A 15,381-nucleotide genomic window follows, 5' to 3' on the forward strand; every position below is an offset into this window, starting at 1 on the left:
GAGAGAGAGAGATATATATTAGAGAGATAATACAATAATTTGTATAGTTAACATTCGTTAAGAGAAGAAAATAAGTAAACTCTTAGCTTTGTGTGTTTATTAAGTTCCATTATTATTAATACAGTTTAAAAATCTAATTTGTTAATTTTACGTATTTTTTTGGGTGGGGAACCAATATTTTCAATAATTTTTTTCTCGGTTTAGTGAGAAATCAGTCATCTCGGCCGATTAATCGGTCAATTCGGTGATTAAATCAGTTCAGTGAAAAAAGTTTAAAAATCGGTAAAAACTAATCGGGTTACAAGCGATACTCGATTAATCGGCCGATATAATCGATATGAATAGCATAGATAAAGATATAATAACAATGTATTAAAGAGTCACTCATGCAGACGAATAATTTTCTTTTACTCATAAGGATTTCTAAATGCTTGAGGAGAGATTTTATATTCACTAGGTGAAAATAAGACTTTTTTGACTGGTAGAACCCGTCAAAAAACACTATTTTTGACTGACATTGCTCGTCGTAAGGCCCGTCAAAAAATTTGCAGTCGTTTTTTTTCTTGACGGTTAGTTACCGTCAATAATTTTAAATTTATTTGACGGGTGGTGAACGTCATTAATAAATAGAATTTTTGACGGACTAAAACCGTCAAACTTTGTTATTTCACTAGTCAAATTTGTCCAATTTTAATGGAATTTAGGATGCAAATTTGAAAATTATTGACGGTTTGTTACGTCAATTTTCTGTATACATAAATTTTCTTGACGGTCTATATCCGTCATTTTTCTGAATATTAATGTTTTTTTTAAAAGAAATTCTTATAATCTAAATTTCATATCCATTTTTCCTGCAAAAATAAAACTATCCAACTCAAATAAACATTCTGCCAAAATACAATAGATTCTTTTATCAAAACACCAAAATATTATAGCAAAGTACATTACATAAGTTTTAGTATACTCCATATACAACCACACATCTTCATGTATATACAAAACCAACTAGGTTGCACAAAAAAAGCGAAACTACTAAAATGCACAAAAAAAAATTCACCAACTCGCATCAAATTGGCTCCACAAAAGGCATAGGCCATGTGATTGTATCTCCAATTGAAATGTCGCCAAATGTTCCTTCCCCAACATATAACTTAGTTGTGTAATCAAAGATACCGTCAATTGTTATGTTATACGAATTGGTAGATGGTACATCATTAGACACGCTTCCAAGTGCAACGGTTCTTTTCCTGAAGTCTTTAGAAGGCATCGTGTGGATGGTGGAACATGTGACACTTCATCAAGAACAGGTGATTGTCTTCTTGCCTGCAATGAACTCTTATGAGATATGCTTTATCCATTATAATTGGAAATAAAAAATGTGAATTTAAAGGAGAACTGTAGAACAAATCCAAGAAGAGTCAGTAGACACATCCAATCTTATATGCAAAATAACTCGGTGGAGTATCAAGAACTGCATGATGCAGGATACAGGGATGCTTCTAAGTCCTAACAGAGCAACAGTGGAGGTCCTAGCCCTGATTTGAAGAGAAGGTACCAAAACAACTACTCACCTAACACATTGGGGGACATGCCAAGACGAAAGTAAATCATTACCTGACTACAACTGGTCCTCATAAGGTGTCTTTAAATCAATTTGGAAGCAAAAAAAGTTATTGATATAAGTTTGATATTAAGTTTAGTCATAAGGGTCGTAATGGCCAGGAACCTCTGGAAGAACTAGACCACATTATGCGAAAATGGATTACTGTAAAATAGCAAGAACTATGCATTTTCCTAACACCATCCTACTACTTTTGACCAAGTTCTGGCTTTGGAATAAATTTGTCAACATCTACAGGTGGTAGTTCTCTAGTTTGACTGCTGAATCAACGCAGGCAACGGCAAACCCACCTCTCAAAAGAGAGGGGTCTCACTAGCCCCATGTAACCACTTTTGGGCGGGGCAAGCCCACTTGACGGAAGCTCTGGGACTGGACCCTTGATGAATCAAAGTCAACCAAAGCACCTACTCGAGCGGAGATTCTTTCTCAAATTTGATAGAATATAATTCCAACGCAAGTTCATCCTTGCGAATCACATCGGAGGAAGGCTGTTCTTATCAATGGAGCAGTCTACACAGAATGAAGGCTGTAATACTCCGCTGACCACAAGCATTCGCCTCCAGTGCAGTTGGGAGGGGGATAGATATCCAGCTAACATCCTCGACGACGTTCTGTTTCGCGGGAAACAAACCGGGCCGAATATAGCTTACCTCCGGCACCTGGTTTTCTCTGGCGCATATTAGCTTAGCTGCGCTCAATAAGCCGGTCTTGCTTCCTCTCTGGCGGCCACTTTACTTACCTTACCCCCGGTACACTCCCACTCCAATACGCCTGCTGAGCAAGATGCATTGCGATTTCCTTTTCTGTGGACGCACCGGAGTATGACCCGGGACGGGAAGAGAAAGACTTTTTTCTCTGGCGGGCTTTCTCTCGTAAAGCCAAAGACGCCCCAAGACAAGGTACAACTGTTGGGAAGGGGACATGATCAATAGAACCTGGCAGGATCCGGGCTGGGGTAGTGGCGCCCATTTCTAACCTGCATTCTTTTAGGTGTAGTGTAGTCAGCAACCAGAACTACATGAGAAGAAGCATACTTCAAGTTAGCGACCATCAGGTTGTTCTGGCCAAAGAAGCAAGAACACTAAAGCGCATTAGCGCAACAGCTTTTTCGTTGTTGCGCTCAGGCGTTGCTTGTTGGAGTGGAGAGCGGAAGTTTCAACTCCCGAGCAGAGGGAGGGTCGCCCAGAACCAGTTAGCACTGTCCACTGTCAGCAGGAGCAGTACTTTCGAATAGGCTTATGAGGGTGGTTTCAAAGGTAGTTAAAACCACTGACTTTTAGGCCTGTTTTCAGCAGGAAGAGCTGAAGGGAATACACTTGACGGAAAGCGCTAATAGGTATCTGGAACCTACAGCTACTGTTTTCACTTTCCTATTTGAAGCGTACGATCTCTTTCTCATGAATTCCCCTTTGAGACCTTAAGCGAGGAAGGAAAGAGGAGTGGCCCAAAAGGACCTTCTCTTCAGGCAAACAAAATAGCCCGGTTATGCTTTGATGAAACCCTATTTATAAATATAAGGATCCTTTGATGGTAGTTCAATGCTACCGCCTGGGAAAAAGAAGTCATGGGCGGGTCGCTCAGGAATCTACTGAGGCTAGACTGCTGATCTTTTGGAGTAGTCTTAGTCTGGGAAACATAATGTAATCGCCGCCGAGAATAAACATGCTGTGCCGGGTGACTGGAATCCTCTGAGGTCAGCTGAACAGGCTGACAGTCGGCAGAAGATGCTGGGCAAAGCTGCTGGGGGGTTTCCTTTTCCTCAACCAATTCGTAACTGTCAGCCTTACTTGGTCTAACATTTTGTTATGAGCTAGCTGAATGGGTAAGATTTGAGTTCAAGTGGCACAGGACCTTCGATCGACCATGGGGCGTATTCTACCCTTACCGAATTCATTCTATTGAAGCGTAACGCCCATTTCAGGGGGGGTGCAACACTTCTAAGTTTTGGCCCACCAACGACATTTCCTTATTTTGGGACGTTATGGCAAAAGACGATGACTCTTGGAAGGAAAGATAAGGCCACTGACTACCTCAGACCTTGCTCGCAAAGACTATCCACCTTCAGCATTTGGTACTGAGGAGAGCCAGTCATTAAGCACAGACCCTTCCCTCCAAAAGTCTCCGCTAGATTCTCTCAAAAGCACCTCCAGGCAGTCGAGTAGCACCTCTAGTACTACTTCATCTGCCTGTTCTTCGACATGCTAATGCTTTTCTGTGTTGTTTTGTTATTTTTTCAGTACTTGATTCAACAATGCAACTTCAGCAGGACATGTCCTCTCTCCAGTCTGAGTTGGACAGGATTCTTTACTTGCTAAAGATTGCAAACCCAACAGGGGAAGCTGCTAAAAAAAGATACTTGAATGTAAAAACATCTGTGTTAAATGAAGTTGAGGTAGCCACTTCTGGCATCACTAAACTCTTTCCAAGAGAACGAAACAAAAAATCTGGTTCAGGAAAGCTCACAGATGACTCCACCCATCAAGAAGGTACTCATGAGGGTACCACCCAAGCTGTTACAGTTGCTGAAGTTGAAAACAATGTTACTGATTCAACTGAACGCAAAGGTCCTGCTTACACTGCAGAAAACCTCAATGGCTCGGGGATATCCATGACACTCAGAAGAAAGAAATCAAACAAGAAGCAGCGCCTTCGAATGTGGACGATTCAGATCAGTTTGTGGACTACAAAGACAGGAAGGATGCTTTGGGTTCTACCGTCTCTATACAAGCTGCAGCTCCTGGTTTATGCATGTCTTTGTCTACGGACAATGGAAATAATACGCATTTCACTAGGGACATTGACACATATGCATGGATGTAACGTCTGACGTACTACATTTGGACTGACAAACCTAGTACTCCCTCATACAGATACTTCATCTTTTAAGTCAACGTCAGAGTGTAATCTTAAACTTTATTTTAAAAAAAAAAAAAAAAACATAACTGAAAAAAGAATTTCTCCAGTGTATTGGGCTGCTGTGTTCTGTCGTTCTATTGAAACCTAACAGTTACACAGGTAAAGACGCAGGTGCTGGATACACACAAAGGGTTAGCCTAGGTGCACAAGTGGAGGAGCAGTGTCTATGCAAATATCTATATAATAACGCAACATCGATTATTTAACTAAGAAAGGCTCGCATAAGAGAAATGCAACAAGAACAGCAAAGGCTTACAAATGTCAAGGTTGAGTGAGCAAATAATGTCCTGGCAATCAATATTGTTCAATACCATAGTTTTGGATCCTTAAATCCCAGTCCATATTACTTCGAGCTTATATCTTCTTCGCTTGAAGGCCTCAACTCTGTGCAGACCCTCTAACTATCGTCATTTGCAGTCTAATCTACAAGTTCAGACCATCTCTATCTGTTTTTTTTTTCTATTGGCAGACGATCTCAATTTGCTACACATAATTTATAACCTATCTGAGCAACTCCTATCCTTCCTAATCCTAGGGTACTGCTGATCCATTTTAAGATCAGCGTCATAGCTACTCCAAACATATGATATACCTTTCTTGGTTTTCCAACACTCTACTCATAAATCTTAGCTTGCCTAACTGTTGTCTAGCATATGTTCCCTTTTATTTTTATTTCGGGTATGCAATATGCAATGATCACGGAACACTCCTAACGATTAGAATGATATTTGGGGACTAGGTTTATGCAAACATCAATGCAAAGCAGCAAGCAGTACCCGATAGAACTACTTGCTATCTAAGATAATAATGTGGCCTACCTGATAGAACTTAGTCGGACCTTCATTGATTTTCAAAAAATGAGTATATTACTACTGAATCCACTACCATGAGAATCTAAAGAAGATCTCTCTAAGTGCTATTTCAGCAGGACTTGTCCTCTCTCCAGTTTGAGTTGGACAGGATTCTTTACTTGCTAAGTTGAGGTAGCCACTTCTGGCATCACTAAACTCTTTCTAGGAGTGATGTTTTTGAAGTATCAAAGACAAAAGACTAGGTACATATGCGAAATGTTGGGAGATTTTTCAGAACTATTCAAGAAAAAGTTATGACTGCCATGACTGACAGATATTTCCTACGAAACTTATTATAACTTAAAAAGAAAAAAAAAAATAGAGAAGTTAATATTTCCAGAGGTGGGGTTGCACTTCTTGAAGCTGATGAGGAATGTTGAGAATAATAGTTTTTAGGCTTAGGAGGAGATAACTAACAGTATCAGGAACAACACCAGCTTCTCTCATTTTATAAAGAAGCTGTGTCGCTTCACGAAAAAGCTTAGCTTTATCAAACACATTAATCATAGAAGGCTGCCCAAGGAGACGACACAGAACAGACACACATGGAAGAATACTAATAAGAGCAACAAAGGGACAAAGACAAGTCTCCAACTAGGTCTGAGAGGGCAATTCACGGTGATATTTACTGCTTTTATACTAACAACGCTAGGTTTTCAAAACTAGCAGTAGCAGTTCCAACTATGTGGAATCAGGTGTACGCACTACTACCTACATTTCCAAAGGTATTGCACTCAATACCTTACATGATAAACGGGTCGCAGAAGAATGGAGGATAGATGTCAGGCTTGGGAAAGCACCTAGTTGCAGGCCAGAGATATAAACATTGATAAGTTTGGATTCAAGATAGACCATTGATAAGTTTGTTCCAAAGAATCGGATCACAGCCATATCACTAATGATTTATGACTAATACCTCCACACAAAACAACTAGTACTAACTAAATTTGGCGCAGATATAATAGATTGAACAAGTTAAAGGAACTTGAAGGATGTCAAAACATGACTGAGCATAACTAATTCAGCAAGAACTACCACATAGCACAATGTATTATTCATGTGTGCACCCAACAAATAGTTTATTTCCATTTTCTAAACAATAAAACCTAGTCGATAGTCCAAACTCCAAACATATAATAGTATTATTTCTTCTTCAATACGAGACATAATATAAACAATAGAAGAAATAAATAGTAGTGTTGAGATCAGCTTTGCTGACTCTATACTAAAATCGTGTAGACTATATAACATGATATATATTACTACATATATAAAGAAATGTTGCACTAAGTCATCTTTCATTACCTGTGGAGAAGTATTTTCGAACTCTGGTGCATAACCCTCTAACTTTTCAGCAAGAATTTTACGTGCCCTCATCTCTTCATCAAGACGTTGCATCACTAGTTTGACATTTTCATCTGTACTTTCACGTTTTCTCTTTTCTTCTTCAACAATTTTGATGTAAGGAGCGGAGGCATGTACAACAGTCTTTGTAACACCAGTTCCTAGTCCTCGAACGCGACCCTTGCCATCACAACCAATGACCTAACCATAAGACAAAATAATTACATTCAACAAAGGACGACATTTATCACATACATCCACTGAAAAGTTTCAGAGTATACTAAATAGATGCCTGCTCTAACATGACCATTATCTAAATATATATACCTTTGCCACAGGATCATTATCCAAATCTTTCTCTCCCAAGTAGGGGTGGTCATGGCTCACAAGCCGCTTGATTTCATCCTAGAAACAAAATTTATAGTCATATACACAAATTTTTCCACCATGAAATTAAGAGCTAAAGTTAAAGAACAATAAAAGAATAAGAATTCCAATTACCAGACTTGGTCTCAATTCAAGAAAAGGACATGATCCGTCCTTACTTGTATATGTGGCCACAAACACATGCGTTCTTGTGACCGTACCATCTGGGCTTTCCTTAATCTAAAAAGAAAACAAACTCTTAAGCATATAACAATATTATGGTAAATCCAGAAGTTGTTAGTAACAATAGAAAATACCAGCTCCTCTTGATTCTAGCACATCCAAGTCTACCGATGTGTGTGTGGCAACTTCATGTGCTCCCTAGATAATTTGCCCTTTTCTCGCTTTAATTTCTCTTCATCGGTCGAGCAAATTTCTATAAAGCTTTCCCAATCTTCTTTTTTTTGCGGCTTTGGTATGTTTTCCATATACCGGAAATTGGTTGAATATCGATCATAAACCTTGCGAAGTCTGTGTTTCCAATTTTTCCAAGATATGTTGGCTTTTAGCAAAACACCAACTTGGCGAGTAGGTGAAAGATCATAAACATCCTTCAACATAAAACAAGAAAAGATAAAAATAGCTTAAAACTTGTTAACAAAAAGAGAGGACTAAACTCTTGAAATTAGGCAAAAACAGATAGAAACACTTAGAATTTTCAGGTGGTATTACAAATTGCTAAGACTAAATGCTAAAACCAACACTTCGAATTTTCAACACTGAATTGACACTTAGAATTACAAGAGGCAGTGGGTAAGGTAAGGTGGATACATTCTATGGGAATATGGCTTCAAGCACTTTATAGTCTTCCAAGCATTTTCAAGTGTCTTTGCTTCACGGCGGGAATATGGCTCTTAACATGCTTAGGAGACCTGAGTCGTCCCAAGAAGGTGAAGGGACCCTAGACAAGTTCAGTACTCGCTCTGTCAGGGAAATGAAGTTCAAAAACAGAGGACAAAAATTTATTACTCTCCCTCAGATGGAAACGAGGGAGAATATAGCAAGCGATGGTCTGCTCATTCATTGAATGGAGATACAGTTAAAGTGGCTAATGTAAGAAGACAAGGTTAGAAGAAACAGTGCAATCTTAACTTTTTCCGCTCTTTATCAACTCATTTCGTTCTATATATAATGGGGTACTTGCTTTCTAAGTGAAGAAACAAATCATTTGTGCTGGCAGAGCCAAAATCAAGTGTACAGAACTGCTCTTCTCAGCTTCAAAGCCAAAATCCTAAAAGACACAACAGGTGTACTCTCGTCATGGGTTGGCAGTGATTGTTGTGCAGGAGATTGGGAGGGCATTTAGTGTAATCCCAAGACAGGGAGAATAGTAACGTTATAGTTACAAGTACCCTCAGACAGGAGCAGTGCCCTTTACATGAAGGGCACATTGTCAACTTTACTGGGTGAACTTCAGTTCCTGGAGGCATTAGTCACAAGTGGAATGAAACAAATTGGAGGAAACATTCCTGAAATACTTTGTCAAAGCTAGTCCACCTCACTCAACTTGTCCTTTGAGGACAACATTCTTGAAGGATCCATACCTTCAAGTCTAGGTCAGTTGGCTTCACTTAAGACCCTCTCATTAGGTGGCAACCATTTGAAAGGATATATTCCTTCAAGTTTAGGGAACTTGACATTTATTGATTTCTCAAATAACCAATTTTCAGGACAGATACCGAGTTAACTATGAAGCCATAACCAACTAACCAAAAAGTTAAGAAAATTTGACTAATGAGACATTGTGTTTGTTTAGAATTATAAACCACCAAAAATTTCAAGGTTTTCAACAGATGTTGATACACAATTATTCGATAACCCATATCACAGAACACTCTAACTAGACTCCGATCCTTGAGCGGTTTTTATTTTCTTCACTCTAAGTGTAGTCTAGCTTGCCTAGTATTTGCTCGAATCCTAGTATCCATCGATAGTGTTCATGGGTAAGGCTATATATGAAATAACCTTCATTCGAATGATGATGCTAAGGAGGGAGTACACAAGCGTAAGGAAATAAAGGTCGATAAGAAGGGGAAAATAGAGAAACGGGGTTCAAAATCTAAACACTAATGGGACGTTATAAGGATCGGGGGGAATGGGTCGCAAAGACTACTCAATGATGACACAGAGGTTATAGCAGCCAACAATGGCTCGTCAGTTGAACTGCGAGCAGTGGCACATGGTATGGGCATGGCATTGAGACATGGCAGCAAGGAAATTATAGTATAAACTGATTCCTTGGCCGTAGATGCATTCAACATAGAAGAATGTGTTTAGAAATGTACTTAGAGGGGGAAAAAATAAAAATAAAATAAGAGTATAATGTACTTACTGTTACTCTCTTAAAAACGTGTTTCTTGATATCCTCGCGCATGAGAGGGCCGGTCAAATAAGAAATAGGTGCACAATACATTCTAGCCATTTTGCCTATAAAGGTGACAAATTGAGTAGAACCAGGACCAACAGGTAGCCCATTATAATTGAACCGAACTTGCTTCTTTGGACCTAAAGATTTCAATATCTTAGATTACACAACAAAGCAAAAGCAATAACAACTAAACATTTATGAAAATAAATCAATATCATAGTCACCTGTATGTTATTCCTCGCTTTCATGTTGTTCCTCGATTTCTTCGGAGTCACTAGGTTCAAAGTCAAGTTGATAGTCACTAGGTTGATCAGATCCGGTTTGCGACATAACTGATTCAAATCTAAATAATGAGTTCACCAAATTCTAGACATAATGTAAGTAATGAATTCACCAAACACAAATTGATTTCAAACAAGAACATCATACCATTCAAGATTAGATATATTCAAAAAGCTCGACTTACGCAAAATAGAAATAAAATGCAATATGTAAGTGTCACACCAAATCAGCAGACACACCAAATCAGCAGACACGCCAAATCAGCAGACACAAAATAATTAAAAAAAATGCAATATCCAAATCAGCAGACACGCCAAAAAAGAGTTACAATTGTGTGCACTAATCTGATTTCACTTTACTATCCACTAAACTTCAACACCATCAATATCACCCATTAAAGCAGATGCTAAACCATCTGAGTTTGCCATTGCTTCAAAGACTAAGGGGTCTTCATAAACATCCACATCATGGTTCAATCTCTTAGGAGCATGCAAGATGACATGCCAATTATCTCTACTAAGATCCTTGCAATAGAAAACTTGAGCGGCTTCAGAAGCAAGAATGAATGGTTCATCATCCTCATTCGTATTTCTTTGGCACCTTCTCAAATTAACATATACCAGATTTGTATCTGGATCAACAACGCATCCATTTCTTTTATCTTCAATACGCACCCAATCACAAAAGAACACTACTTGTTTAAACTTATGGTAATCTAGCTCAAGTATCTGCCTAATGATTCCATAATAAGTGGCTTCATCTTCCACTAAATTTTTGTCTTTGGCACTTGCTCAAATTAGTAAAACCTTCATTGAGACACCACTATTTTGGGTTGTTGAGTTAAACTTCAATCATAATGCATTACAAAAACATATCAATTTATCACATTAGGAATTATATGACTTTGCAGTAAAGGATGGCCCATCAGCAAGCATCTTGAATTTAGACTCTTTTTCTTTCTCAAGTTGTTTCCTTAGCCAAGGAATATACTCCATCTCCTTTTCTGATGATGCAATGACCCTACGACTTTTACCCCTAGATTTGAAGCTTTGGAGGTATGTCTCGTACTTCCTGTAATTGTAAACAATGTACATTTATTATTAAAAATGTAGAGAGACATAATAAATGAAATTGAACGCAGGCAGTATCTAATTTTACCTTTCCCACTCAACATTTTTACTTGACTTTCTCAAAACCCATTTTATGTGTTTTGCTGGTATTGCAAACTTCGGAAGCAAGTAGTCCTTCCCCTTTTATCAATAGGGTAGCCACACTCAGTTTTATCATCCAAGGCAGCCTTTTCTTCTTGCTTATGTATTTCTTTTTGTTGACGGGATATATTCCATGCAGTTTTTCATTGCTTCATCCATAAGGTATTGTTCAAAACACCCTTGGGGTTCCCTACGATGCGATTTGTATGTTTTCATCATCCCGTGGTGTGTAATTAATCAATGTAAATATACACAAAAACTAATGAATAACATAATTAGTTTCAGTATAACACTGACCTCTCAAATGGATACATCCAACGATATCTAATCGGTCCGCAAAATTTGAGCCTCTTCCGCCAAATGCAAAACAAGGTGTGTCATGGACACAAAAAAGATGGCGGAAAATACTTTTCAAACACACATAGTGACTCCACAACACGCTGTCCCATTTTTTTCAAGTTCAGCCGACAAATAACCTTCAACACAAGACATTAAAGAACAAAGAAAATTGTCGAATAGTCGCACGCAACGGCTTATGTTTCTTGAACGCATGCATCAACAACACCGCAATAGGTGCCGTAACGGGGATGTGATAATCATGTGACTTTAGACTCTTCAATTGAAAATCATCCAAGTTCACATTATGTTTCCAATTTGCACTATATCCGATTGAACCTTCAATTGGTGCAAAGTTCTACAAATCAAGGATCTCTCAGCGGAAAGACAATAAAGAGCCTTAGCATACGATAACCTCCCATTAATTTTCACAGGCCACAACTTCTTTTTGATCTTCATAGCCTTTAGATCTTTACGTGCTGCCATACCATCCTTCGACTTACTAGTGTTCATGATTAAAGAGAAGAGATTATCTGCAACATTTTTTTCAACGTGCATCACATCTACATTATGTGGAATAGGAAGATGTCAGAGTAAATGTGAGAAGAGTATTAGTATATGCAAAATATAATTGCAATACTAGTAACTAGTAGCAGGACATGCTTGAGATAAAAGACTGGTCAACTAGTCTTGCTGCAACCATTTATTTTAATATCAAAAGGGCATAATACAGAAACAAGGGTGAGGCCTAAAGACAGAGACTTGGCATTGCTACCCTAAAGACCTACAAGTCTGATCAACTGCCAATGGGTGAGGCCAACAATAAGGAAATGGATATGGAGGTACTACCAGAAAATCTAAAGGGAAGGTGATATTATCTTTTTTTAGTGGCAGCAAGAAGTCTAAGGATGGTACCGGCAACAAGAAAAAGCCTAAAAACAGGAAGAAGTTCAAGGATATGGTGGCAGCAAGAAGAAGTTCATGGATGTGGTCAACAATAAATTACAGTGCTATTACATAGAACATTGAAAAGAAAGGGTAATAAATACCTCCCAGTAATCCAATTTAAAGAAGATGGAATCCTTCAACAAACCAAATAACTTAACCTCGTTTGAGCCCCTTCTTCCTTTTTTACCATTCACCTTACCGTGATACATAAGGAATTTTGTTCATTTTTTCTGCTTCACTACCAACCAACCAAACGGGCGGGGATGCTCTCCATGTTCTTCCTTCCTATTAAATTGGGATTTCTGTGTTCGAAAGGATGGTTTTGTTTTTCAAAATTCCTACACCCCATGTAAGAAAATTTCTTCCCATTTGTTAACCATTTCGACTCTATCCCTTCACTACAAATCGGGCAAGCGCATCTTCCTCGCTATTCTACGTCCTGAAACATGACCATATGCTGGAAGATCGTGAATAGTCCACAATAAAATTGCTCTCATGTTGAAAGTTTTCTTACTGCAAGAATCATAAGTTTCAGCCCCCTTGGACCACAAGTTTCTGAGTTCTTCAATAAGCGGCTGCAAATAAACATCAATTTCATCTCCTGGATTACTTGGAATCAATAGTGTTAACATTACAAACTCTTTGCGCATGCACAAGGATGGAGGAAGATTGTACGGGACGATCATTACAGGCCAACAACTATGAATGCTATTGTTGTTACTAAATGGATTAAATCCATCTGTTGCAAGTCCTAATCGAACATTACGTGGCTCCGCAGCGAAATCGCTCCACCGATAATTAACAGACTTCCAACAAGAAGAATCTACTGGGTGCCGCATATAACTTTGGTTTGGAACTGATTTTGCATGCCATGTCATATTCTCGAGAAGCCACGCACACTATACATCTTCTCGCAACCTTTCTCATTAAAGGAAAATATCTTAGCTTCTTCATTGGCAAAGGTTTAGCCCTTTGGCTTGATTCATCACCGGCTTCCATCCGCTTTCGCACCACATGTGGGACAACTAACTCTATTTTCATTTTCCTTCCCCAAAGATAAAATACAATCATTTGACATGCATGGATAACCTCACACTTCATAATGCAATGCCTTTATCATACTTTTAGCACTATCCGCTTTAATGTACCAATGTACTCTTATCCGCGTAATCCTCTTTAAGAATCCCAAGAATCGTGGTGAAACTATTATTGGACCACCGATTTCTAGACTTCATCCCCAATAGCTCAATTGTCGCGACAACTTTGAATGTTCACCTTCACATGAAGGATACAAGGGTTGTAATGCATCTTCCATCAATTTCTTGTACCGAACATCCTCATGTATATTGATTTGAATATCATCTAGCTTAAATATCACCATCGAGCATCATCTTCATCTTGATTCTCATCCACCTCATCCGACATGCATCCAAGTCATTAGGTTGACTATGCCCAAATGTATCGCTCACCATCTCCACCATTCTTGGAAGCATCTCTTCACTACCGACACAAGTTGAGGTACTAGCAACAGTAGCATTGACATTTTTTCTGGAAGAACGCTCTCCATGTTGAACCCATGATGTGTAAGAGCTTGTTATACCCTTACGAATCAAATGGTAAAAAATATCTTCAGCTGATCTCTTCTCTTGGTTACCGCAGTCAATACAAGGACAGCAGTACCAATCAATTTTTTTCCCAAACTATTTTGGGTAAATTTAATGAATGAACGAGCACCTTCAATGTATTCCGTGAGATAACGCCGGTGCCTTCATCCATGCCTTGCTTGGCACTTTCATAGACATCTTTTACAACAAAAAAATCAATACAAATACCACTTGCATATCAAATAAAGTGTCATACTAACTAACTAATACAACTTGCAAAGACACACGCAAAAACGAGTAATATTACATCACCAAGAACATACTAATTAAATTAAACTTGTGGTAGTGAAAGCCATATAATCAAAATTTTCATGAGTCGATATGCAACTAAGTTTTTTTACTAAGTTTATGCCCCCACTCTCTAAATTCAGAAGTTCTGCCCCTACATTAGACAATCACCACACGAATAACATTTTCGACAAACCAACACCCTCACCATGTTAAACAAAATATAGTTTATAAAAAAAAATTGTTAGAATTGATAGACAACACCCTCAACACGACAAACCAACATCTTCACCAAGAAGTGCATCCAATTAAAGGATGAAAACTTCCATTACTCAGTAAAACGAATGGTGAAAACTCAATTTTAACAACAATAATTTACTCAATTTTTTTGATAAAGCAATAAAAAGTCACAACGTTATACAATATTAATTCGCAGTAACAATATCATATCAATAACAACGATAATGATATGTGTTTCATTTCTTAAAACAAATAAGTCTTTTTAAACAAAGAAAAAAAAACACAAACCTTTAGGAGATGCAAACTAACTAAAATTCGATCAAAACTAGCTGTAGTAGTGTATATGCAAAACGACCAATTTAAAAAGTTAGAGTTTTGACGCAACCCATTACAAGAATGGGAAAAAAAAAGGGTTATGATACCTAGATAACTAGATAACTAGATAACTAGAGTAGTAGAACGTATCTTCTCCATCAATCTCTCCCTTATTGAATTAACAAGCCACAATGATGTTTGGTATTCCTCCTTATAATTCGTCCACCAATAGCAATGGCACTAGTAAGTTTCTTGTATATTCATTATGTTTCTTTCTTAGCTTGTGTTACTTTGTTTCTTGATATTGTGCATGCACGTATTAGGTTCAACTTCATAATGCCTAGTTTTATTTCTTTCGTGTATTTTTGCATAATGCTTATTTTGACAAATAGTTGTTGGCAATCATCGCCAACTACCGGTGACATTGTTTTTCAATATCCCATCATACCGCAATTAACCAATTAAGTTAATGTCATTCCAGCCAACACCTATATATTAATTTATTTATTTTTTCCCTCTATTCAGACTGAGAATATATATTTACTTGTAGCACATAACTTTATTTAAACATGTTGGTCGCATTGTGTCACATAATAAGTTCATCAATTTCATACTGTACTTAGATTGTTAT

The 15,381-nt window shown here is 38.0% G+C and overlaps 1 protein-coding gene across 1 annotated transcript; it reads right to left on the reverse strand.

Annotated features, from left to right (window-relative positions):
• Window positions 1–908: 908 nt before the first annotated feature.
• Window positions 909–7,615, reverse strand: LOC147494457 (uncharacterized). The gene is made up of 6 exons (XM_086568145.1): window positions 7,591–7,615; window positions 7,438–7,445; window positions 7,234–7,338; window positions 7,060–7,137; window positions 6,694–6,933; window positions 909–1,323 (listed from the first exon to the last, which is right to left on the reverse strand). The coding sequence occupies exons 1-6, from the start codon at window positions 7,613–7,615 to the stop codon at window positions 1,183–1,185; spliced, it is 597 nt and encodes a 198-aa protein (XP_086424271.1). The 3' UTR covers window positions 909–1,182.
• Window positions 7,616–15,381: the final 7,766 nt, after the last annotated feature.

Source organism: Coptis chinensis, chromosome 6 (genome assembly GCF_015680905.1).
Source record: "Coptis chinensis isolate HL-2020 chromosome 6, ASM1568090v1, whole genome shotgun sequence".
In the NCBI taxonomy this organism is placed as follows: domain Eukaryota; kingdom Viridiplantae; phylum Streptophyta; class Magnoliopsida; order Ranunculales; family Ranunculaceae; genus Coptis; species Coptis chinensis.